The sequence below is a fragment of the Lepidochelys olivacea genome, assembly GCF_965140295.1.
Source record: "Lepidochelys olivacea isolate rLepOli2 genome assembly, chromosome: 9".
Taxonomy (NCBI): domain Eukaryota; kingdom Metazoa; phylum Chordata; order Testudines; family Cheloniidae; genus Lepidochelys; species Lepidochelys olivacea.
Genome location: NC_140419.1, coordinates 89,870,367 through 89,895,566, shown reverse-complemented (window position 1 = coordinate 89,895,566; position 25,200 = coordinate 89,870,367). Strand labels below are relative to the sequence as shown.

General features: G+C 44.3%; 1 protein-coding gene across 4 annotated transcripts in view; it reads right to left on the bottom strand.

Annotated features, from left to right (window-relative positions):
• TMEM255A (transmembrane protein 255A) overlaps window positions 1-23,657 on the bottom strand; it is a 57,126-nt gene extending 33,469 nt beyond the window's left edge. For 2 of the 4 annotated variants that reach the window (XR_014712946.1, XM_084638768.1), the window contains exons 1-3: window positions 23,387-23,653; window positions 17,868-18,010; window positions 5,675-5,737 (exon numbers count right to left, since the gene is read on the bottom strand). Coding sequence is in view for 3 of the 4 variants with exons in the window: in XM_084638768.1 (XP_084494894.1) it covers window positions 5,675-5,737; window positions 17,868-18,010; window positions 23,387-23,444 (264 nt within the window). In the remaining variant the exon portion in view is untranslated. Of the gene's footprint in view, window positions 1-5,674; window positions 5,738-17,867; window positions 18,011-23,386 lie in introns of all 4 variants that reach the window. The other 2 variants (XM_084638769.1, XM_084638770.1) reach the window with 2 other exon arrangements.
• Window positions 23,658-25,200: the final 1,543 nt, after the last annotated feature.

The following is a 25,200-nucleotide window of genomic DNA, read 5'->3' as shown; positions in this document are numbered from 1 at the left end:
TCACTATGCCCCATGCTGAGGACACAATCAATACAAGCCCGTGTGGTTAGGACACACACTGTTGACACAAGGAGCCAAGTGTGCGCACACGCAAGCGATTTAATAATTGCAGAAGCTGGTATGCCAATGTAAGTTAGATCGACATAATTTTGTGGTGTACACATGGCCTTAGATGCTCTGGCTGGGCCATTGGGAAAACCAGTCTGAAGCTAAGGGAAGTCTTCACACCTGGGCCCTGTAACAAAAGCCGTTGAGCAATAGAATAATTGGATTCATCCACAGCCAAGGCAGGTGGGGCTTTGAGAAAAGGGTGTTCCCTGAAGGGAAAAACGTAGTCCAGGAGACAGTGACACACACTGACTCTCTGGAATCAAATCAATGACCAGGCTGGGGCCCACAACTCCTGGGCTTCCTAAAGTCATGAGCGTTACAGGACCAGAGCAAGCCCAGTTTAAGAAGGAACCCATCTAACGTACCTAGTAGTGAAGTGTAAGATTGGGTGACTAAACATGCATGCCAGCTGTTTGCTGTTTTGAAATCCTTTTCTTTAATGCTTTTTTCCATTCTCTAAGAAACCTGCTTGTTTTATGAAGGCTGTCAATCATGTTTCCCAAGGGAAGAAATGCAGGTGTCTAGTCAGGCCTGCATGGCAAGAAGTGGGTGGTACCAGCGGGGTGTCGTACCCAGATTCCAGTCTAACAGTGGGAAATTCTCCTCCCCGAGACAGATAAGGGCATGAGGCCAACCACCTGGGTACACTCAGAAACACCAGCAACCCCATAACTGTGACACAAATTTTGCAGCACAGAGAGAGATCCACATTATAGTTCTGACTAAACCAGTCTCTACAAGTCAGGAGTGGTGGCAGTAACTTCCTTTGTACTCTTGAGTGAGGAAATGGGCCAAACCGACTAGCATCCTTTGGAGAGGATCACGTCCTAGAGGCTGGGTTCAGTTTTGCATTTAGTTTGAAGGAAGACTTCTAAGCAATGAGTGGGATTCACAAACTGCTATAGTTCCTACAGAGCAGTGGCTTCCAAATTGCTCTAAGGACCAATTTTTGGTGGTCTGCAAAGAGCTGGCTGTTCCCACAAAGCTAACCCTCTTTGTGTCGTCCACTCAATCACGTTAAAAAGACAGCATAGGATACTTTAAATGCCTTTCCGCAGCTTAGTTTTCAGTGTAAGCGATTATTGTAATTGCCACGGGGCTGCGACACAGTTGTGGATGGGAGGGGAGTTGTGCATGAGACAGTCCTCTTGTGAAGAGATGGTCTACAGTATGCTATGAAAAAGTGTGAGAACCTGCTCGCCAGCCCCAGCAGCATGAGAGCATCCTGGAAAAGGCTTAAAGTGAATGTTCGGCAAGGTCCATGTTAGCCAAGGCACAAACCTCTATATCAGAGCTGGGATACTGAACTAATAGTTTCTCTTCTCATTTTAGCGGATATTAGGGGAACGTTGATGTATCTTGTTTCCCTGTCATTTACAGCTTCTCATATCTGTGGTTTGGATCCTTTTGTTACTGGATGAAAAATAAATCTCATTTTATGCTACCCCATTGGAGAGGTGCCTGAAAATAAAGCCATAAGGAATAAAGAGCGTGATCGACCCCACCCTCAGATACACTGCATTAAAATACTTTTGCGTATGAAGCCTGAGAAGTTGATCATGTTTCAATTACAATCTGCCGCCCCACTTCCACCACCTACATTACTCAGTGACACTTCTCTATAAATATCTGATGGACATTTCACCTATCTTTTTTTTTTTTTCCCTCTAAAGCATACCATTGTTTCCAGAAGGTTTTTCGGTTTTAATCACTCTTGGGCTGTCTGTTGGATTGGCATTCCCACTAGCCCCCCATATAAATCATGCCACATCATTTGGCTTTAAAATAAATATTTAATCTGATTTTAGATTGATTGATAAATACAGTAAGGCCAAAAAAGAATTGTGCATCACCCCTCAGAAAAGTGACTTATTAAAAATGATTTCAAATACAGTATGATATGAGCACAGGAAAGACATGGGGCTTGATCGTACAGCGTTCTGAGTACCCTGGCTCAGTCCAGCAAAGTACTCAAACATGCGCTTAACTTTAAGCACTTGAGTATTCCACTGAGTTTAAGGGGACAGTGCACATGCTTAAAGTTAAGCCTGTGCTTAAATATTTTCCTGGATTGGGCCAGAGTGCTCCCATGTGCTAATTTTTGCTTCTTAAAGACAGCCCAAAAGGGTTGTTTACATTTTTCTTTCTTGCTTGTTTTTTTTACCTTATAAATATCAGGGCTGACAACACTGGTTTCCCTTGGTTTTGCTGGAGGACTTGCTGGGGTTCTCCAAGGATGTACATTGTTATCTCTCAAACCTCAGCTGACAGGATGGGAGAGGGAAGATGTTCATTCTTTAACAAAGGCTTCCTTTCTCCAAAGCATTAGTCAGGCATTGGAGTTAAATGGATATAAGCAAAAGGAAAACATAATTTTGAAAAGCCTGATTAAAAATACCTTCCCTGCCCAACTTTCCCCTCTCATTGCTCTTGTGATATCATTTCACTATTTCTCCAAATAGTGCAGTCTTTCAGGCTTCATAGGACCTGAATTTACAAGCAAGAAGTAACTTTTTGTGAAAATAATTATTTCAGGCCTTTCCTATATGACAAACAAGAAGGAAGAAAAGAAAAAAAAAGGCAGGGCACAAGCTCATTTCCCCCCTTTTTTGCAGGTGTCACCTGAGGTGCATAAAGTGCTTTGATATGTTGGAATATGAGGTGCTACAGGGAAATCTCTTGGCCATTACCCTGGTACCCTGCTTTCCTGAACATTAAGGGATGAGGAGGAGGAAGATGGCAGGGAGTTAACGTGTAGGTAGGTACAGTTATGTTGCGAATAGGTACAGTTATGGGCTCAGGAAGTTCCCACGTAAATACAGTTCTGTTCCAAGTTCCATCCTGACCTCTGACACCTTTTCACTTGCTCAAAACTTAAACTTTCTCAAAACAGCTCCTGTGGGGCTGATGTCTTCCATGCTTCAACTTAGCTTACTTTTTTTTTTTTTTTTTTTAATTTCAAGAAGTTCAGTACGGCAGATTGGAGTTATTCAGTGAAAGGAGTGGTCATTTCCCAAACATTCCTCAGATAAGCTGCATGCACACTGCTAACAACAGAAGAAACAACAGTGTTTCAAGTTCTGAGCATGGCAAGTGTGGAACATTCATGACAAACTTCTCTACGTTTTATCATGCATAATCACTCCTCATGCAAATCTAAACAGCGAAGGCAAAAATGAGTTACACCCAGCGAGGGACATAAAAGGGACTAAGACGACATTCTATAAATATATTCAGATAAAAAGGAAGACAAGGAAAGTGTAGGTCCTCTAGTTAGCAAGGAAAGACCGCTAATAACTGATGACATCATGGAGGCTGAGGTGTTTAATGCTTATTTTGCTTCAGTCTTCACTAAAAAGGTAAATTGTGACCAAATACATAGCACAATTAATATTAACAACAGAGGGGAAGGAATACAAGTCAAAGTAGGGAAAGAACAGGTTAAAAATATTTAGATAAGTTAGATGTATTCAAGTTGGCAGGACCTGATGAAATTCACCCTAGGGTACATAAGGAACTAGCTGAAGCAATCTCAGAACCGTTAGTGATTATCTTTGAGAACTCATGGAGGATGGATGAAGTCCCAGAGAAGGGCAAGTCATACCTATCTTTAAAAAGGGGAACAAACAGGACACAGGAAATTACAGACCAGTCAGCCTAACTGGAAAGATGCTGGAACAAATTATTATAAAATCAATGTGTAAGCACCTAGAGGATAATAGGGTTATTAGTAATAACCAACATGGATTTGTCAAGAACTAATCATTACAAACCAACCTAATTTTCTTCGTTGACTGGGTTACTGGCCTAGTGGATAGGGGGATAACTGCAGACATCCTATAGCTTGATTTTACTAAAGCTTTTGACATAGTTTCACTTGACATTCTCATAGGCAAACTAGGGAAATGGGTACTAGACAAAATTACTATAAGGTGAGTGCACAAGTGTTTGAAAGACCATACTCAAAGAGTACTTATCAATGGTTTACTGCCAAACTGGGAGGGTGTATCAAGTGGGCTCCTGCAGCGATCAAGTCCTGGGTCTTGTACTATTCAATATTTTCATTAAGGACTTGGATAATGGAGTGGAAAATACACTTATAAAATCTGCGGGTGACACCAAGCGGGGAGGGGTTGCAATCACTTTGGAGAACAGGATGAGAATTCAAAATGACCTTGACAAATTAAAGAACTGGTTTGAAATCAACAGGATGAAATTCAATAAGGACAAGTGTGTAGTATTTTATTTGGGAAGGAAAAACAAACAAAGGTACAGCCACAAAATGGGGAATAACTGGCTAGGCAGTAATAGTGCTGAAAAGGATGGGGGGGGTTATAGTGGGTAACAAACTAAATATGAGTCAACAACGTGATTCAGTTGAAAAGAAGGCTAATATTCTGGCGTCCTGTAACAGGGTTGGCTGCCTCCTGAGCTGCCCCTTGTGGCCAGAGGTCAGTCTGCAGTGCCCTGCCCTTTCTCCTCTTTCTTCAGTCCCCGGGTAATTCAAAGAATCCCCTCAAGGGGTCCCATTTATTTAGTCTCTAAGTGCACACTGGCCCTCCAGGCCCTCCCCTAGTTCAGTCTTTCTCTCCCGGTTGTCCAAAATAACACAAAGTCTTTGAAAACAGAACTCAAACTCTCACAGGCTTCATCCCAGTTTCAGCTGGGCACAGCCCTTCCTCTCTGAGGGTCAGTCGGTCTGTCTGCTTCCCAGTACCTCCTGCCTGGAGTTTGCCCTTCTCCACAAAAAGAAAAGGAGTACTTGTGGCACCTTAGAGCCTAACCAATTTATTTGAAGCTTTCGTGAGCTACAGCTCACTTCATCGGATGTGTTAGTCTCTAAGGTGCCACAAGTACTCCTTTTCTTTTTGCGAATACAGAGTAACACGGCTGTTACTCTGAAACCCTCTCCACAGGCTTTCGCAGCTGATGTCTTCCACTTGGTGACTCAGGGCCCTGCAGGAGCCTTTGACTACTCCCTTAAGTGTCTAAAGGTGTAGCTGCAGTTTCCTAAGCTTCTCCCCCTTCGCTGCAACTTCCTGATCCTTTTATACTGGAATCACCTGATTCCACTCACCTGGCTCATTCTGTAAAGACTTAGGCCCAGGCTCTCCAGTCCATGGACAAGCCACCCTGTTAATACATGTAACAGGAGTGTCATATGTAAGGCACCAGCAGAGCAGAAGTTTTGCCTAAGGAAGGACTGTGGGTTCCAGACTTAAAGAGTATTTTCGGGTTGTCAGTAATACCATTGTGCTGGCTCTTTTTATTCAGGGTTTTTGGGCCAGATCCTCAGCTGGTAAGGTCAGGGCAGCTCTAATGACCTTAATGGAGCTACAGTGAATTACAGCAGTGGAATAGCTGGCCCTTTAAACTTAACCACAAATGAGACAAAGACATGGAAGTTCATTCGTTACTGTTCAACAAGTCTACAAAAATGTAAGGCTGACAAAGGCGGTACTTTAGTGCTAGGCAAACACATTCTAGCACTTTAAAAAGAAGGTTTATTACTATTGTTTTGGTAATTTTTAAAATAAATTAGCTATACAGATACTGAACTTACCATTTGTCTTTTGTTTTCTATCAAGTTTGATCCAATTATTCCAAGAAATGACCCAAAACCAAGCTGAAAAGCAACATATTGCAAATGTTTACATATGGAAGATACCCACCATAGTTAGCATACACACAGAGTAGGGTTAGACCCAGAAGCAACAAAAAAATGTATTTCAAACATTTAACCTTTCCTCTTTTTACAAGAGGCCCAAATTTAAAATCTCATGCAGCTGAAGACAACAAATGCTGGAATCATGTTCGTGGTGTGATGCCTCTAATTCTTCCTACCTGAATTGCTGAGTACACAATTTACACGGCAATAAAAATTACCTCAAGTATATAAAAATAAAAAATAATATAGAAACATTGTGAAAAATATAAAAACTAAAAATAAAAAATTAAAAATAAAAAAAACATTGGAAAACGGATGCAAGATGAGGATTTGTATTGCTGGTCTTCTTGGAAAAAAGTTGGCCCATGCACACCCCCTCCAGCAAACATTTACGCACGCAAATAACTTTATGTATGTGGAGCAGACCCATGGAAATCAACGGGACAATGCAATAAATGTTTGCAAGACCTGGGCCTAAGACTGTGCCAAGGATCACCAAAATCTTAAATTAAACAATGAGATTGTTAGTCATTAGAAGTAAATTTTTGTATTTATTGCACTGACATTCATACTAGCACTCATTTAACTTCTTCCATTCCTGCCTCATTTAAAGGGGTGTCACGAGATGCTTTTGAGGACAATTAACAATAATCCTAAAGCAAACTATTAGAAAATAATCTCACTGCCCTTAGTCAGCATAATGTCTCAGTACAATAGACCCTGCTGTGCCTGTTTTATATAGTTTGTTTATTAACCTAATGATTGAATGCTATTGATCCTCTTATTAAATCTGAAAACCCAATTGATCAGCTGCTGTAGGTTTTGAGGATTTTGGTCTAGATGCTGGTAGCAGCTACCCAAGAAATAAAACAGGGAAGAGTGTCCCTGAATGACCACATTAGAATGATTCAAGGAACAGAGACAAGTAGCTTGTGATCCACATTTGGGTTCTGGAAAAGGAAAATTTGTTTTCTACAACCTATATTAATCGAAACGTCCATGAAATTTAGCCAACACAAAGTGAATGAAAACAGACGTTTGGATTTAAGTCCTTCCCTGCTTTGTTTGCAACCCAAATACTTCAGTATTATTGTGTAATGCAAAAGAAGCAGAAAGTGAAACTGACTGGTCTATTTTCATTGTCCAAACTGAGCAAAAAGGAGTCAAACAGCAAAACTCACAAATATCAAATTACACTTTTCAAATTATTTCAACATAGGAATCTACAGCACTATTAGCAATAAAGCCATAGACAGCACTTTTCACCTGACAGCGTTTAAGCAGCCGGGCAAGGTGGTTTAGCAGGTATCTAGAGCAGATATTTAAGAAAACTTGCATGTGTCTGTACACAATTGATCTGACATACATTTAAAGAGAAATGTGCACTTGGCTGTAGAGAATAGCCACAGACCAAAAGGTGAAATGCAATAATAACTGAAACGGAAAAGTATGAATGAAACTTGTGCAGATGCAGCAGTAACAGTGTCCATGGGTCTGTCCACCCAGTATAGCAGGGGTAGACAGAAAAATACTGTATTGGTATTTACCAGACTTCATTCGTCACCAAAGGGAAAGAGAACTCAGTGAGCCTGAGTTGTCATGTTATATACCGGTGGCTACATTCAGAGAGGAAAAGAACAAAACAACCAAAGCTGTGTTAGTACTGTAAGAAAGAGATGGCATTTAGGGTGGCATTGGAATCTGCTGTCACACCAAAAGAGTACATAGCTTCCCGGAATGGCCTTTTACACTTACATTTGGATGTAATATGAAGACATCTCAGTAAGCATTGTGTGGCCTCCACAAAAACAGTCACATTTCCAAACCCAGCTGTCTTACAGATCAAGTCTCATGATATTTGGTGGTGCTTTTTCTTTTTAAACTCCCAGCTCCTGGACTCGTGTGATTACACGAGAATTTCAGCTTGCCTTTAAACCAAACAAAAAGGTTTCTAGCCCTCAGTTGTGGAGAAAAGCTTGCAATTATGAAATCTGAAGTCTCTAAAACCCAAAGATAAATTTATAACTTTTGTTGTAAAAAATCTCATTGTTTTTAAGCCAAGCTTGTAAGTTTTTGGGCCTGGTTCATGATTTCCGAACACATGGGGATGGCAATCTTGCCTACACCCACCAAATACTCCCTTAAATATCTTTCACTCCAATTCTCCGCTCACATGTTAACTCGAACTTAAGGTACAAGAAGAAAAAACACACCAACAAAAAGTCTTATCCCCAAAACGTCATCATAAGAATCTGCTATCCAGAACAATGTCATGCACAAGGTACATTGGCCAAAACAGGCAGGGTCCCTAGGAGGCATAATGGATCATGTAAAAAGGCAACTACTTAGCTAGTTTTGCTAAACAATAAAATTAACCCCAGATATCTTGATGTTGATTTATGCATTTTATGAATAACTAATGGCACGAAAAGAATAAAGTGTCAAGTAATAATTTCTGTGATTTCCCATTTTGATGGTTTTCTTCTGGGGCAGGGGTATCTGAAATGTAACCACCTGATCAGTGGGAGGATGGTTTTGAAAAGGAAATTCGGAAGCCTGCTCACTAAAATGCATTACAGGAAGGATAGTCCAGGACTTAAGGCACTCGCCTGGGACATAGGAGATCTGGATTCCATTCCTTGCTCCGCCACAGACCTTCTATGTGACCTTGGGCATTTCACTTAGCCTCCCCGTGCCTCAGTTCTCCATCTGTAAAATAGTTCCCTGCCTCACAGGGGTGTTGTGAGGATAAATACATTAAAAGATTGTAAGGTGCTCAGACACTGTAGTGATGGTGGTCAGATAAGGTGCTACAGTAGCAATAATGAGTATGATAGATTAGAGATTTGCTCTCAGTTTGTGCACCTATCTTATCCACCTGCCATGATTTAACTTCTCTTAGCACAAATAATTCGTATTTTATTAGAGTAGCAAGAAACAACTGCAAGCGCCAGGTATTTTTTTATTGTTTGGTTTTGTTTCTCAGAATTGGTCATACAACTTTTTACAGACATGCAACTTTTTGCGGGGGGTGAAGGGGTGTGAGGGCTCTGGTTGGGGGTGCAGGCCCGGGGGTGAGGCCCAGGATGAGGGGCTCAGGGCTGGAGTAGAGGGTTGGGATGCAGGGGTGTGAGGGCTCTGGCTGGTGCCGGGGGGCAGGCCGGGAATGAGGAGCTCAGGGCTGGAGCAGAGAACTGGGGTGCTGGGGGTAAGGGCTCTGGGATGGGGCCGGGGATGAGGGGCTCAGGGCCGGAGTAGAGGGTTGAAGGGAAGGGGTGTAAGAGCTCCAGCTGGGGATGCGGGCTCTGGGATGGGGCCGGGGATGAGGGGCTCAGGGCTGGAGCAGAGGACTGGGGTGCAGGGGGTGAGGGCTCTGGGATGGGGCCGGGGATGAGGGGTTTGGGGTGCAGGAGGGTGCTCAGGGGCTACAGCGGGGAGAGAGGACTCCCCCCAGCTCTCTCCCCTCACAGCAGCAGCACCTGGGCTGGTCTCTCCCCGCCATGGCAGCTCTGGGGTTGGGGCTGCAGGATAGGCACCCCTACTCCAGCCCCAGAAAGTCTGGGCTGGGGGAGGGCTCCCCGGCCGCAGCAGGGGCCAGGCCAGTCTGGTTGTGGCTGAGGCAACATCACCGCAGCAGGTCTGGACGACCTGTCCACGGCTGGGTCTGGGCCACTCCGGCCACGCTTGGGGCCAGCCCTGGCCACACTGCAGCAGAGTTGGGGTTGGGGGAGGGGTGCCCCATGGCCCAGCAGGTTGGGATCCGGCAGCAGGGGCATCCCTCCCCCGGCTGTGGCAGGTCCCAGGGTGGGTTTCTTGAGCACCTGCACAGCCACGCTGCTCACAGGGATCTTAGGGGGCAACTGCAGATAGTTTTAAACACGACAGACGGAATCGGTCTTAGAAGGAGCCAGCATGGACCTTCTTGCCACACATGCCAATGTTATCTCAAAAATTAGGGCCTATGTGAACCCAGAAGCAATGGAAGAACTGCTGGTCAGCAAGAAGCAAGCAGGAGAAAAGGCCTCAGGGAAAAAGGGTGTTGTGAATCTTATCTAGATTAAGACTGAACATAAGGGTGAGCTGTCTCAAAGTGTTTTTTTTAGCTGAAGTCAGTAATTGGCCGTGACATCATACATTTGCAAAAAGAGTTATGAATTTGAGGGTTCTTTGTCAGACCCTACCTGATCATGCTGGAGCCTGCCAGAATGAGACGGTTTTCCCTGGGTCTGGCTGATTTGTAAGCATACTGATCATATGCTTATGAATACTTCGTTACTGTGTTCGGGGGAGAGCAATTGTATAAAATAACTATTTGGCCTTTGGACTTAAGAAAGGAATTTATCTCCCATATTAATATTTCCACTATTAAAAATTCCAACAAGGGGTCCCCCTTCAGACACCTGACCATGATAAGGAGAAGAAAGAAGAGGACATGGGAGGATACGTTTGGTGAGAGCCTGCAAGCCAGGGCTGCATCAGACCGGGAGCAGAGGGCCTGGAGGGTGAATATTGCAGAGAGAATGGACAGGGAAAGAGCAAACAGGAGAAAGCCCCAGAAGACATAGAGGGAGATGCACCAGGATATAATGGGGCTTCTCCGGCAGCATACACAGATGCTGTAGAGTCTTGATGACCTACAGGTCCAACAATCAAGGGCTCACCTCCCTTTGCAGTCGTTGGAGAACTCGATTTGAGCATCTACCTACACATCCACCCCCCAACATTTCACATGGCATCATGGGCTGTTTCACATACATTGACCTGTGAGAGCTACGATTGCTATATGTGTAGCCAATAAGAACTGAATTGGACAGGAGTGTTCGTTCCTCTTGTGAAGTTCTGTTAATTTAATTCACAAGTTTTTATTGTATTTGCTTTTTAATTGCACGTTGGAATTTTGCACTGGTTTTGATATGCAATAAAATTTATTTTTTGGTAAATAATTCATTTTTATTACTTCACAGTATATGCTGCAGAATGCCAAGTGCTACTGAAAGCGCCCACTACTTGTTATTGTACAGGGCACCAGAACTCACAGGATCAGTGACAAACACCGAGTAATAATTATGAATATACAATAAGCACTGCAAAATTAATAGGTGCATTACCAGACAGGGTTATAGTCATAAATGTACACCAAGCACCACACAATTCCTAACAGCCCCCAGAACTGCAGGGCCAGACAGAGCACAGTTCACCGCAGCACATTACTGCAGCTGACTGTCAAAAAGCTCTTTCAAGGCCTCCTCAGCTGCATAGCTCCGCATTGAGCTCTAATAGCCCTGGTGTCTGGCTGTGCAAACTCAGTCTGGCCATGTGAACTCAGTCTGGCTGTGTGAATTCAGCTGCTCCACCTCGGCCCTCCACCCTGGCAGTAACTTTTACCCCTTTGCCTAACAGATAGTGGGCAGGATACAACATGAAGCTATAACCATTGGGATAGCTTTTTCATTGAGATCCAATCCAGTGAGTAAACAACGCCAGCACCCTTTCAATCTACCAAACATACATTCAACTGTCATTCTGCACCTCCTGAACTGGTAGGCGAATCTTTCCTTGGTGCTGTGAGGTGGCTGGTGTACGGCTTCATGTGCCAGGAGAGCAAGGGGTAGGCTGGGTTCCTCAGGATCACTATTGGCACTTCAACATCCCCAATGGTAATCTGCTGGTCAGGAAAGAATGTCCCTGCTCACAGCTTTCTGAACAGCCTTGTGCTCTTATAGATGCGAGTGTCTTCCCTGACCAGCCCACACTGATGTTGGTGAAGTATCCCTGATGATGAAGGCTAAGATTTTGTCACAAGCAAAAAAGAAAAATTCCCGGAAGCCGTGACCTGTCTGTGGCTTTTACTAAAAATATACCCAACAAAATGGGGATCTGCAGGTCCCCACACCACCTGAAGCAGGGCAGCTGCACAGGGGCTAGGAGTCGCATGCAGCCGCTGGGGGTGGGGGGACACCACTGCTGCCGGGAGCTGCGGGGGTTCCCCCTGCCACCTGCAGCTGCTGGGAACTGTGGGGCTCCCCCGCCACCCAGGTGCTCAAGATTCTGTGACCTCCGTGACTAACTCGTAGCCTTACCGATGACCCACCAACCCTTGCATAGCCACAGAAAAGTAGCCCTTCCTGTTGATGTACTCTGTGGCAAAGTGGGCTGGTGCTAAAACAGACGGCAAGCATATCCCTATTGCCTCACCGCAGTTCGGGAACCCCACTGCTGCAAATCCATCCACTATGTCCTGCAGTTTAATGGCCCCCCATACTCGCATGGCAACAGCCCCCATTGTGGATTTACCAACTCCAAAACAATTTCCCACTGACTAGTAGCAATCCAGCACTGCCAGCTTTCGCTGAGTTACCGTCACTCACTTCTTAACTGTCAGTGCAGCTGTCATTCTGGTGTCCCTGTGCTGGAGGGCTGGGGTGAGCTCGGCACACAGATCCAGGAATGTGGCCTTTTGCATCTGAAAGTTCTGCAGCTACAGTTTGTCATCCCGAACCTGCCTTACAATGCGATCCCACCAGTCAGTGCTTGTTTCTTGGGCACAGACACAACACTCAGCTGTCTGCAACTGCTCCATGAATGCCGCCAATAACCTTTAATTGTTTTTTTCTGTGTCCGACAGCAAACTTTCCCTCCACAAAATCATCATGTCCCCCACTGCTCCGCTTCTTCCTCTGGCTCTGCAAATATCAGGGGATCGTTTGTCCTGTTGATGACAGTAGTGCAGAGCTGTGGAGGCTCCATGAGTCTGTCAGAGATGGCAGACAGTGAGAAGTGCCATGCAGGTTTGTGAGATTTAAAAAAAAGGTGCAAAAATGATGGGATAAGGATGGCATTATGGAATGGAGAAAGTTGCACGATGGAAACATGACCCCTTGTTCCCAGTCACCTCTGTGCGAGTTGTTTTTTGTCCCACAATGCATCACCAACATTTCCCAAAAGACAGTGAACCAGATCATAGCAAGTTGCACACTGGGATGCCTATCCATGGTGCACTGCACTGTACATTCACACAAGCACTCCTGGTGAGTATGCGCAGTGTCCACTCAAGGAGCCAAGTGTGCGCATGCATGGGCAATATCCTAACTGCGGCAACCAGAGTTTGTAGTGTAGACACGTCCTCAGACTCTCCTCCCAAATTCTAATCCATTTTCAAACACTAATTGTAGTATGTAACTATAACGGTGGAGACACACCACCACGGAGCCTCCTGCTGGTCGTGCTGGGAATTAGCTCTCTTGGACCACCAGGGTGCCTTTTACTAGAGGTTTCTCACTCGCCTTTACTTCCACTTCCTCCACCACTTCCTGGACTTGCGTTGCTCCTGGACCGTGGCATCCTCTTTGGGACATGCTCCTCTGGCTGTGCCCCAGCCCACTGCCTCCCCCGTTTCAGGGGAGGGGCCGTCCTCGGTCCCTCTACTTGCCTCAGCAGCCAACTGCAGTTTCTAGTCTAGCCCCTGGCTTCAGGGGCAAACTGCAGTCTGGATTTAGGCCACTCTCCTCATTGGCAAGTAGGGAAAAAAGGGGAGGTGGGGACCCAATCCCACCCGGCCCAGGGACTCTATAGCTGGCAGCCACTTACTGCCCCTCCTCCTATTCCCTCTGCCTACTTTCCCTGGGCCACTTCCCCTATTGCCCTACCACCTTCCCTGCCCTTGCTTCAGTCTGGCCATGGTCAGCCAAGAGCATCCCTACTTCTCCAGTGCTCCTCTGCAGACACTTCTTCTGCCTTGCCCTCCAGGGAGAGACTGCCTTTGCTCTGTTGAGCAGCCCTTTATATATAGGCTGCTCCAGCAAGCCTTCTCTTGATTGGCTCTCCCAGTGAGCCCTTTCATGACTGGCTGGGTTCTGTGCAGCCTCTCCAAAACTGCCTTAACCCTTCTCCTGCCTGTGTGGGGCACGCGCCCCACCACAGTAATCTATCATTTAAATCAGCTTCTGTACCAGATGACTGGAGGATAGCTAATGTGATGCCAATTTTTTAAAAAAGATTCCAGAGGCAGTCCCAGCAATTACAGGCCAGTAAGCCTGACTTCAGTTCCAGGCAAATTGGTTGAAACTATAGTAAAGAACGGATTTATCAGACACAGAGATGAACATGATTTGTTGGGAAAGAGTCAACATGGTTTTTGTAAAGGGAAATCATGCCTCACCAATCCACTAGAATTCTTTGAGAGGGTCAACAAGCATGTGGATACGGGGGATCCAAAGGATATTGTGTACTTAAATTTTCAGAAAGCCTTTACAAGGTCCCTCACCAAAGGCTCTTAAGCAAAGTAAGATGTCATGGAATAAGAGGGAAGGTTCTCTCATGGATCAGTAACTGGTTAAAAGATAGCAAACAAAGAATAGGAATAAACCATCATTTTTCAGAGTGGAGAGAGGTAAATAATGGCGTCCCCCAGGAGTCTGTACTGGGACCAGTATTGTTCAACATATTCATAAATGATCTGGAAAAAGGGGTAAACAGTGAGGTGGCAAAATTTTCAAATAATATAAAACTACTCAGGATAGTTAAGTTCAAAGCAGACTGCAAAAAGTTACAAAGGGATCTTACAAAACTGAGTGACTGGGTAACAAAATGGCAGCTGAAATTCAATGCTGATAAATGCAAAGTAATGCACATTGGAAACCATAATTCCAACTATACATATAAAATGATGGGGTCTAAATTAGCTGTTACTACTTAAGAAAGAGATCTTGGAGTCCCTGTGGATAGTTCTCTGAAAACATCCACTCAATGTGCAGCGGCAGTCAAAAAAGCGAACAGAATGTTGAGAATCATTAGGAAAGCGATAGATAATAAAACAGAAATTCATAGTTCCTCTATATAAATCAATGGTACGCCCACATATTGAATACTGTGTGCAAATCTAGTCACCTCATCTCATATATTGGATATATATTGGAATTGGAAATATATAATATATATATATTTATAATATAGTATAGATATATTGGAATTGGAAAAGGTCCAAAAAAGGGCAACAAAAATTATTAAGGGTATGGAACAGCTTTCATATAAGGAGAGATTAATAAGACTGGGACTTTTCAACTTGGGAAACAGATGACTAAGGGGAGATATGATAGAGGTCTACAAAATCATGACAGGTGTGGAGAAAGTAAATAAGGAAGTGTTATTTACTCCTTCTCATAACACAGGAAGTAGGGGTCACCAAATAAAATTAATAATCAGAAGGTTTAAAACAAACAAAAGGAAGTATTTCTTCACACAACGCACAGCCAGAGGATTTTGTGAAGGCCAAGACTATAACAGCATTAAAAAAAGAACTAGATAATTTATGGAGGATGGGTCCATCAACGGCTATTAGCCAAGATGGGCAGGGATGCAAAACTATGCTCTGAAGTGTCCCTAACCTCGGTTTGCCAAAAACTGGGACTGGGCGACCGGGGATGGATCACTTGGTGATTATCTGTTCTGTTCATTCTCTCTGAAGCACCTGGCATTGGCCACTGTCGGAACAGGATACCGGGCTAGATGGACCATTAGTCTGACCCAGTATGGCCATTCTTATGTTCTTAATTTCAGACATACTGAAGTCTCACTGAAGCCAATGAGGCTTAAGCACCATAAATGCTGTGTTGAACCAGGGCCTATAAACATAAACGCAGTTATAATGGGTGGCTGTGCTTTACTTTTCATATCTGAAGTTATGTCAATAATAGCACTTTTACCAGTAGATCTCCAAGTGTTTTACAAAGGAGTAGCATTATCCCCACTTTACACGTGGGAAAGCTGAGGCGCAGAGAGCAGAAGCGTCTTGCCCAAGGTCACCAAGCAGGCCAGTGGCAGAGCTGGGAACAGAGCCCAGGTTTGCTGAGTCCCAGGCCAGTGCTCCATCCAACAGGCCACACTGCCTTCTGTGAATGCACAAATTAGGCATTCCCAGCAAATAAACCACAGAGCCCTCAGTGTCACAAAGGTTAGGCATCCCACACTACAGCATGACTGTGTGTTGTGTTACCTATATCTCCAAGGCCGGATCCTCAGCTTGTGTAAACAGGCAGGGAAGTCAATGGAGCTATGCCGAGTTATGCCAGCTGAGGATCTGGCCCCAGTTCCTTCTGTTTCCCATGTTAACAGTAAAAAGCAACCCAGGGTACATTTTTATTGAAATTCCCACAAGAAGAACAAAAGCCCAAGGAAGTAATCACTTGATTCAGACAAACATCAATTTAACACAGTTCTTCATCAGCCACCTTGGTAAACTCTGTTTGCACAGAACAGACAAAATAAAGGAAAGAAAAAAATTAGTACTAAGCCAATCAGTTATTAGAAACACTGTCAGCACTGTAGAATAGTGTAAAATCTATTATTACAAACTTCAAACAAAACGTAGGACTCCACACAAATTAACTAAGTAGGTGAGAGATAGCATATAAATGAGTTTTCTTTTAAACAAGACACTGCATTCAGGACGCCTGGGTTCCTACTCAGAACTGTTACAGTTCTCCTGCATGACCTAAAACAAATCACTTAACCTCCTTATGCTTCCGTTGCCAATCTATAAAATGGGTATTACTTACTCATAGACTATAGAGCACTTTGAGATTACTGGATGAAAAGTGCTAAGTATTATTAATATGTCTGTGTTTAACGATGACTTCCTACAGAAACAATTCTCCCTTTGATCTTTGCACAGATCTCCCAGGGAAATCAATGGGACTAAGAATAGAATGTGACCGAATGAGTCCCTTATGGAAAAAATATCCAAACAGAGCCAAAAACTCGCCTGTTTTCAGAAAAAAACTAATTGTTAACTCAATGGATTAGGGTTTTCGTCCTCTGCCATAACAAGGGCATTGAATAATCTGCACTTCGGCATGTTCTATTGCAATTCAAATGTGTGAACAAGACTTTCCCAGGGTGCTACAATCAGAACGAAGCCATTCCTCTGGAGCTATAGAAGCTAGCTTCTTTGGGAAATCTCATAGCATGTGCATACCTTCCAGCAGTCTCTTTGAAGGAGTAAAGAGAAACTCCAGAGCGTTGTGAAACACTGGCTATTTTAAGTATGTACTGGATAACGCAGCAACAGATTACAATGTTCTCATGTGCAGAAAGGTACGTGAGGTCACCGCACATTTCCATCCAGCTGATTAACAAACTAACAGGCAGGGATGCAATCTGAATAGTCAGGTGGCCCTGCCTGCTACGCTGAGTATGTTAATTAAATCAGTGCCCTCAAGAATCTGAGTGCCAATGGGAACAGTGAAGGGTTTTGGTTTTTTTGCTGATGGAGACACTTTTTCATTGGAGGTACAAACTCTATTGAGATTAACAACACTCCTCATATAGTCCAGACAGCTGTAAAAAGGTAACAACTTTCAATCGCTAGCAATCAGCTCTGGCTTCCAACCAGAGAACTTCAAAGTGTTTAGGCTCCAAAATCATATTCCCATCACTAAATAAATGTTTACGCTTTATGAATGACTTTCAAGAGGTCTGTGATAGGATCTTATTTTCCCATTTTAATTTTAAAATAGAAATTGGCATGCTAACAGTTTTGACATGGATCAATCCCTTGTCAGCTTGTAAAATGAAGAAATCTAGCACTAACTTCTTTCCGCTTCTTCAACTGTTCCTAGTTTTTTCCAGTCTGGGGCTGTGACCCTGTAAACAACTTTGAATGTAACTTTATACACGATTACACACATGAGCTCAGCGGAACTAATGTTTTGGGCCTTGATTTCCCAGCTGTTTTTGGCATCTCTCTCTTACCCCACACTGGATGAATCAGACTTATGCAAACTAAAAATGTTTTATAACAAACCATATGTCAGCCAAAAATCACATTTATCTGGAGGATTTGGAGCTGTGTAGATCAACATATCATTATTGCGCAAGCCTAGATTGGAGAAGACCGCAATTTGACTGGATGGGATTTTCACATGGACATGAGTTGGAATGTGCAAAACAATAATACATAATAAATGGCAATAAAGTAGCTGAGCAGACGTTAGTATTTAGGAGAGGGTCACCCTTTTATAACATTTGCAGCATTACAAACGACTTTGTAGGCAATAAGTTTTCTAGACCTACCTACGAGTTCTATACTTACAATAACCCCAGGGTAATAACCTCCAACAGTCACATTTTGGGTTCTTGTTGTAGCAGCTAGGCCCACCGTAAGAATTAATACTGACACAATGAGGAGAGTCACAGTTACGTAGAGGGAATTTCTTTTTCTTCTATTGAATGACCCTAAAAACACACATACACAATAGAATTCGCTAATTCCATCTGGGAACAGCAACCATTTCCCGAAGTCCCCCTCCCACCGCCTAGGGTGACCAGATAGCAAGTGTGAAAAATCAGGACGGGGGTGACAGGTAATAGGAGCCCATATAAAGCCCCAAATATCGGGACTGTCCCAATAAAATCGGGACATCTGGTCACCCTCCCACCACCACATGCTGTCAAAGCTTGATTTTCTCTCTGACAATGTAATATTCAGCTCTTTTTTATTTCCGTCAGCCATTTCTCACTTTAGCTGAATATATGAACCACTGTAGGTCTGGAATTAAGTTATATCTCTCACTGTTTGGATATATAGCGATGGATCTCAGCTGGTGTAAATCTCCATAGCTCATTTGCCATCAGTGGATTTATGCTGATTTACACCAGATCTAGCCCTTAATGTCTGTGACAATTAATATTATTTTATTACTAGTACATGTATTAAATAAATTATTATTTAGTCTATTTGCTTTTGTTAAATTAAACAGCCACCATCCACTTTAAAAGTGAAGTATTTAAAAGGTGATCTCATCACATGATAATAAATACAGGTATCCACAATCTTCTATGTAAATGGGCATTAATAACAACCATTTTTCCTCATCCCAGGTCATAAATATTAAACTATAACTAAGCTGCTGGTATTTTTAGATGCTGTTTGTAAAATGAATTTGTGGATTATTAAAATGTATATAAACTGCCTATAAATCCTTAGATTATGGACTAGATTTTTTAAAAATAAGTTTAAATATGTATAGGGTGCCTGAAAGAGTGTAAATATAAAGTAATGATTCCTTTGCCAGCAGGAAAACCAGTTGTGATGTTCAAACACTATTTTAACCCTACTTATTCAATGTATATTTTGCAAAGTTTAAATCACTTTGCTGATCAATTCTTCTAATTAAATTTTATAAATTATGTAAACATAGCTGAGTACAAGTCGAGTCCAGCCAGCAGGATAACATATTTCCAAAGGTTTCCCTGCCTGGCTTTCTAGATTGCAAGTGCTCTTGGGAGCTGTCGGGGTGATTCTAAATCCAAGTTATGTGAAGTCTGTGGTTCTTAGAATCACCCAAACAGCAACTTCTAAACATTCTAAGGGCTTCCCCAATAGTCTCCATCTGGTATTATAAAGAACCAGCCCAGAGGAACTGCTAACTCTGCTGGGAGAAGAAAGGACCAGCCTAACAGAGGAGAATCCCACACTCAAAGCTCCCTGTACAGAGACAGAGAAGTGCTGGTCCAGACACGCCCCATTCCCCCCCCTCACTTTAAATACAGTGAAACCTATACAGCAATCAGCCTTATGAGACAGCCTTCTGTCTTGAGGTCATATTCCCCAGGCACACCAGATGTAATCCCAATTAGCTTTTCTTCATGGTTTATATAAAGATTTTGTATTGATATATAACTATGTAGGTTAGGGGTATGATTTGTTAGCTAAATAGTTACATTGGTACAACCCTTACTATGGATGCAGTTTTATCAATATAAAGGTGCCTTTTAACAGTACAGTTTATTCCCCTTCCCATACAGGAATACCAGTAAAAAACTCCCTTATACTAGGAAAACTGCATGCTCACAAGATGGATTGTACTGCTTTAACTCTACTTATACAGTGAAAGTGGAACACCTTGTGTTTGTAGACAAGCCCTTAAGAAGGCCACCTCCATTAAGAAACCAGTTTTCTGTAGATCTCTCAAATGGTCACTGACCAGTACATTGCATTTCACTGTGTATCACAGAAAGTCTTTAAGGTTCCCTCTTCCCTCCCTACACACAGTGACATCAGGGCAGCCTGATCAGCGTCCCATTGCATCAGATGACATCGCCGTACCACACACTTCAGCATCTTGTTGAACAGCCACTGGGATCACAATTTTGTCACCTCTACTTGTGCAAGTATTTCTGACTCCCACTGATTTCATTGGGACTGCATACGTAAATCAGGTTTACTCATGTGAGTAAGGGTTGCAGGATCAAGGAATAATACCTTGTTACCTAGGGAGGTGGTGGAATCTCCTTCCCTAGAAGTTTTTAAGGTCAGACTTGACAAAGCCCTGGCTGGGATGATTTAGTCGGGGATCGGTCCTGCTTTGAGCAGGGGGTTGGACTAGATGACCTCCTGAGGTCCCTTCCAACCCTGATATTCTATGATTCTATACCAGTAATATTCCGGTTCCAGGCTGATTGAATTAACTTTAGCTGCAGACGTCATGGTCAGTTATCATGCACAGCGACAGCCAGCCAGCTACAAATATTTGGCCCTTAGCTCTGCATACCACTGACCAGTTAACTTTTCCTGTAGTTTCACCATTCCACGCACTGGCATCCCTCCCTCCCTCCCGCCCCCCCCCGGAGCCATCAACTTCAGTGAAGTCCTTTAACTTTTTAAAAGCAGTCTGAAAGTGCCACCCACTAGGGAAAAAAGTTTCTACATACCGTACATTTCAGAACTAACACAATTTGTCACTGTGGTAGGGGGATGAGTTCCGCTCCAGGGTGGATGCTCATTCCTCCTTTGTTAACGTTATTGATTTGTTTAATATTTCTGATATCCTATGAAAAAAGGCCTTGAAAGATTGGCAAAAACTCAGGGGAACAATGCCTCATGAGATAACAGCATGAGACTGGGGAGAGCATCTCTAGTACAAGTGCTTACCCACGCTAACGTTAACGAACAAAGAACAGGTACAAAACTGCTTCAATAAAAAAAAAAAATTATTTCAAACAGCTTCCCCTAAAGCCACTTCCTTCAAAGATAGTCAAAGTGGCTCCTAATATCCAGGCCAGATCTTATCACCAGGCCCTGGCTTTTATTGGCTACAGGATGAATTAGTGTGCATGTGTATAGATGGCTAAGTATTTTTCTGTTTTGTATTTTGCTAAATGTGTCAAATAAGTTAACAATGCAAAATATGCCCTGCTAAAGCATTTCAAATCTGTTGAATTTTAAGGAGAACATTTTCTTTGTATTTACTGCCTGACAAATACTAAAATTTAGCTTTCCCTAATGCTCCATTGTTTGTATTTTATTTATTAAATCCCAATTTAATTATTTTTATAAATTTACATTCCAGATGGATACCTCAAATTCTCAAAGACTTACAGGTTTAACTTAGTCAAATGGGTAGAGCTTGTGGAAAGAAAAGTAAAAAATGCCATCAACTCTTTTATAAAAGAATAACTTAAATTAGTCCTGCATTTTGTCTCATACAGAGTTGCTGTATTAACCAACTTTAATCAACGGTTAATACACAAGCTAGCTTGAATGTAAACTTAAAGTGGTTTAATATATAAAATAGCATGCAAATGGGTTTGAATGCATGCTTAATTGTTTTGGGAAGGAGAAAGGAGGAGATAGAGATCAGTGCTGTTTGTGTTGTACATTTTGCTAACGTATTTAAAATACGTCTGTCCTTCAAAAAGATAATTCATTTTAAACCTTAGGAGTCCTGATATTCACAACTCTTTAATATATAACACATATCCCCACTGGAAGAAACAAGCTAACACCAGTTTCTTAGGTCACTTTTAAAAGTTTAGGGTAGTTTATCTTTATTTGTATTGTCATGTGTATATCATTCGACCATTGACTAAAAGATAAAATGATTATCAGAAGTGGAGAAGATGGCACACAATGAGCACATATTTAACACTTATTCCTTGGTCATTAAGCCTTTTTACCATTCATTTCCTTTATTTAGAATTGTACTAGTGGTTTTGTGCAATTATTTAATTGAACATACTTAGATTTGTGATCACCGCATTAAAGCATATCTTCCTCTAAAACAAGAAAGAGGCATGAAAAATATATTTATTTGTCATGATTCTCATAAGGATAAATTAAATAGATTTAAAAAATCTCTTTCAAAATAGCCAAACAGCCCCATGAAAGCATATGGCCAAAAGTGATACTTGGGGGGAGGCGGGACGTCTAGTGTGGGCCAGCTCACTGGACGAAAAGGGGACGGAAAAAGGAAGGGTATGCCATTTAAAGGTATTGTTATTATCTGGCTCAGGCTCACAATATCTCTAGCACAAGCTACTTTTACCGCTGTAAGACATTGTCACCCACCTTGTACCCTGAGCTGTGACTTCTGCACAAACACCCTTTCAAACAAACCTTGCACAAAACAAGGCGCTCTACATGTGTCTGACAAAGTGGGTATTCACCCACGAAAGCTTATGCCCCAATATGTCTGTTAGTCTATAAGGTGCCACAGGGCTCTTTGCCGCTTGCACAAAACAATGTTTATATATTCAGTGGCTCTCAAGAACAAGTCTACAGCATTCCCCATCACTGCAGAACCTGACCCAGAATTAGCGCTTCATTAAAGCATAAAGCAAGAGCAGGTAGTGTTCCTGATGCATAAAAAGGCTGAAAAACACATTAGCTTCCTGCTCCGCACCAAATTAGGGAGATAAGGGGGAAAGCGCTTGGAGAGAGGCTATGAACTCTGCAACATTTCCTGAAACATGCTGCTCCAATTGCAAACGGGAAGCTACCTAACCATATAGTGTTTGTTGTAAACCTGCATTGTCCTGTGTTAGACACCATATTCAACGGAAAATGGATTTCAGAGCCATGCTCGAGAACCAAATGATTAAACTTGCTCTTAAAAATGTGCAGATTTTTAAAAAATCCTCTGTGGGCACTACCAATGGGCAGGAGGGAGGGACGGCCAGCGCCAGCGTAAAGAGAAGCCACTGCTCGCCAACGCTTTGCAAAATGTGGCCAGTAACAAGAAGTTTAGAAGCCCCACCGAGGCAAGCCTGGAGAAAAGGATGATTTGAACCACTTGCTGCCTGCTCATGCCGCCACTGGTGTGGCTGTGCAAGGGGCCGGGGGCTTGGGCCCCTGGACTGGCGCGTTCACAGAAGCGCCAGCCGCAGACGGAACCTCCGGTCCCAGGCCGGATCGCATCGCATCGCAAGGCGAGGGAGGGAACCCCGCCGACTGCCAGCGATTTGCACCGCGCAGCAGGCCCCACGCCTCTCTCTCGGCATCAACCCGATTCCCTGGCAGGAGCGGGGCCTTGCCGGTGTAAACGGGGGAGAGGGGGCCGCTGCGGGGAGCTGAGCGACCCGCCTTTCGCCCGGCTGCCATCGGACCTGCCCGCTTCCCCCAGAGCGCCAGGCGCCCGGGCAGAGCAACGAGGGCGCCGCCGGCCCGGCCAGGGGACCCGCCAGCCGGCCCCGGGGCAGGGGGAGCGGGGCTGGACGTGCCCTCCCCGGGGCGGGCAGCGGGCGAGGGGCAGGGGGCTGCCTGCAATCCCGCCGCGCCCCGAGCCCCCGGCACTGCCCGCTGCAGCGCCCGGCCCGGCGGGGGGCACTTACCCGCGGAGTCAGGCAGGGGGACGGCGCTGGAGCGCTGCGGAGTCAGGGACTGGCGCATGCTGCCGGCTGCCGCTGCGCTGCCCAGCCGGGCGCCGGGGGCGAGCGAGCGCCTAGGAGGCAGGAGCGCGGCGCCTCCTCCCCGGCCCTCTGCGCCCAGCCGCGGCCGCGTCCCCCAGCGCAGCCCGCCTGGCCATGCCCGGGGCAGCTGCTCGGGAGGCGGCCGCTGGCGCCTGCGCAAGGCTTCCCCTGCCCAGCTCGGCGGGGATCCTGCGCCCCACCACAGGAGGAGGGCCCGGGGGTGCCAGCCCGGCGGGCAGCCAGTGTCTCTTCCCCCCCCCCCTCCCGGCCCCAGCAGCATCCGGGGGCTTGCGGGGCTTCAGCAAAGGTCCCGATCGGGTGGGCGAGTGCGGGAGAAGGGGGGCAGCCAGAGAACCATTAACAAGCCCAGTAACAGCAATGGCTAGTTCCTGCTAAATCAGTGCAGGGCCACCTGGCAGCGATGCCCAGTGGCCTCTGCACGGAGCCCGGCCGTCACAGATCCCATCCCGTTCGCTGGGACAGGTTGTTTCCAAAGCGTTCTTCCATTTGCAGGTCATCGTTGCACGGTTCAGCCCTGCTGATCCCCAGAGTTCTGGGGTGTTCCGTTCTGGCTCCAGCCAGCGCTGCGGACGGGCCAGTTGCAAAGCGGGGCTCCAGGGCTGGGTCACATGCTGCAGCTCACACCCATGTGGTTTAGGGGCATTGGCGAGATCTGAGGTTTTTTTAAACTCATTGCAGAGATGAGAGAAACATGTGGCGTTCAACTCCCAGTACTTTCTTCCCCAAAGTTCAGGGTACTTGCCCTGTTTCCCGTTTTTCTACATGTCTGGGCTCCTGGAGTTATGTGATTAGGTGAGACTCTGAGCTTTTATTTAAAAAATAAGTTGAGTTTCTAGCCCCCAATGCTGCAGAGAAAAGCTTGAGAGTGGGGAGGTAAAATCTCAAAATCCAGAAGTCAAGTAAAGATAACTTCAAATTTATTGTTAAATATCTTGGGATGACTCATGATTTGTGGGTTCTTGGGGTCGGTAACACTGTGTTTGGATCCAGAGTTTTTCATTTGGATCCCATCTTGAACCTCTAGAATTTAAAGTGGACTAGGACAGCTTTAAAGAGAAGAGGAAACATTCAGATTCAGCATATTCAACTAGTTCTGGGTAAAACTTGGGTGTTTCCTTTAGGAAGGGCTGGTGCAAAGTCTACCCAGGTTCTATCCATTTGTGATTACACCCACCAAATTCCACTCTGAGTTTCACTTTCAAACAAATCCCAAATCTCAAAGCAAATCTTTCTCTAAATCCAAGGCTTCTGCTGATTTTGTGTCAAAACCACGCAAGGAATCACTGGTGTCAATGTAAAACCATAAATCGTCCCAGTCTGGCTTGAGAAGTTTGGGAGCTTCAGCAAAGCTGCTGGCAAACCTGGCCTGAGCTTCATATTCATAAGTAAAACTCAAAACCAGTCATGTTTTATGAGATTTGTGTTTTATCCTGTTCGTTTCTCACAGCTGTGTAGTAAAATAATGATAACTGAACTGCTGAGTGTTCACTAGGTTTCTCGGTTTCCCCCGAGAATTTATTTCACCATCAATTTATTTCACACCAATGCCCCATATGCCCACCTTGCATATGTTATTTTCATTTTTTGCTGATGGTTGTAGAGGCCAGTCCTGTAAATCCTCTCTCTAATGCATGCTTACAGGATTGGGCTCTTCGGTCCTAACCCTGTAAATGAACTATATGCAGGCAGACTCCATTGAAAATCAAAGCAAACAC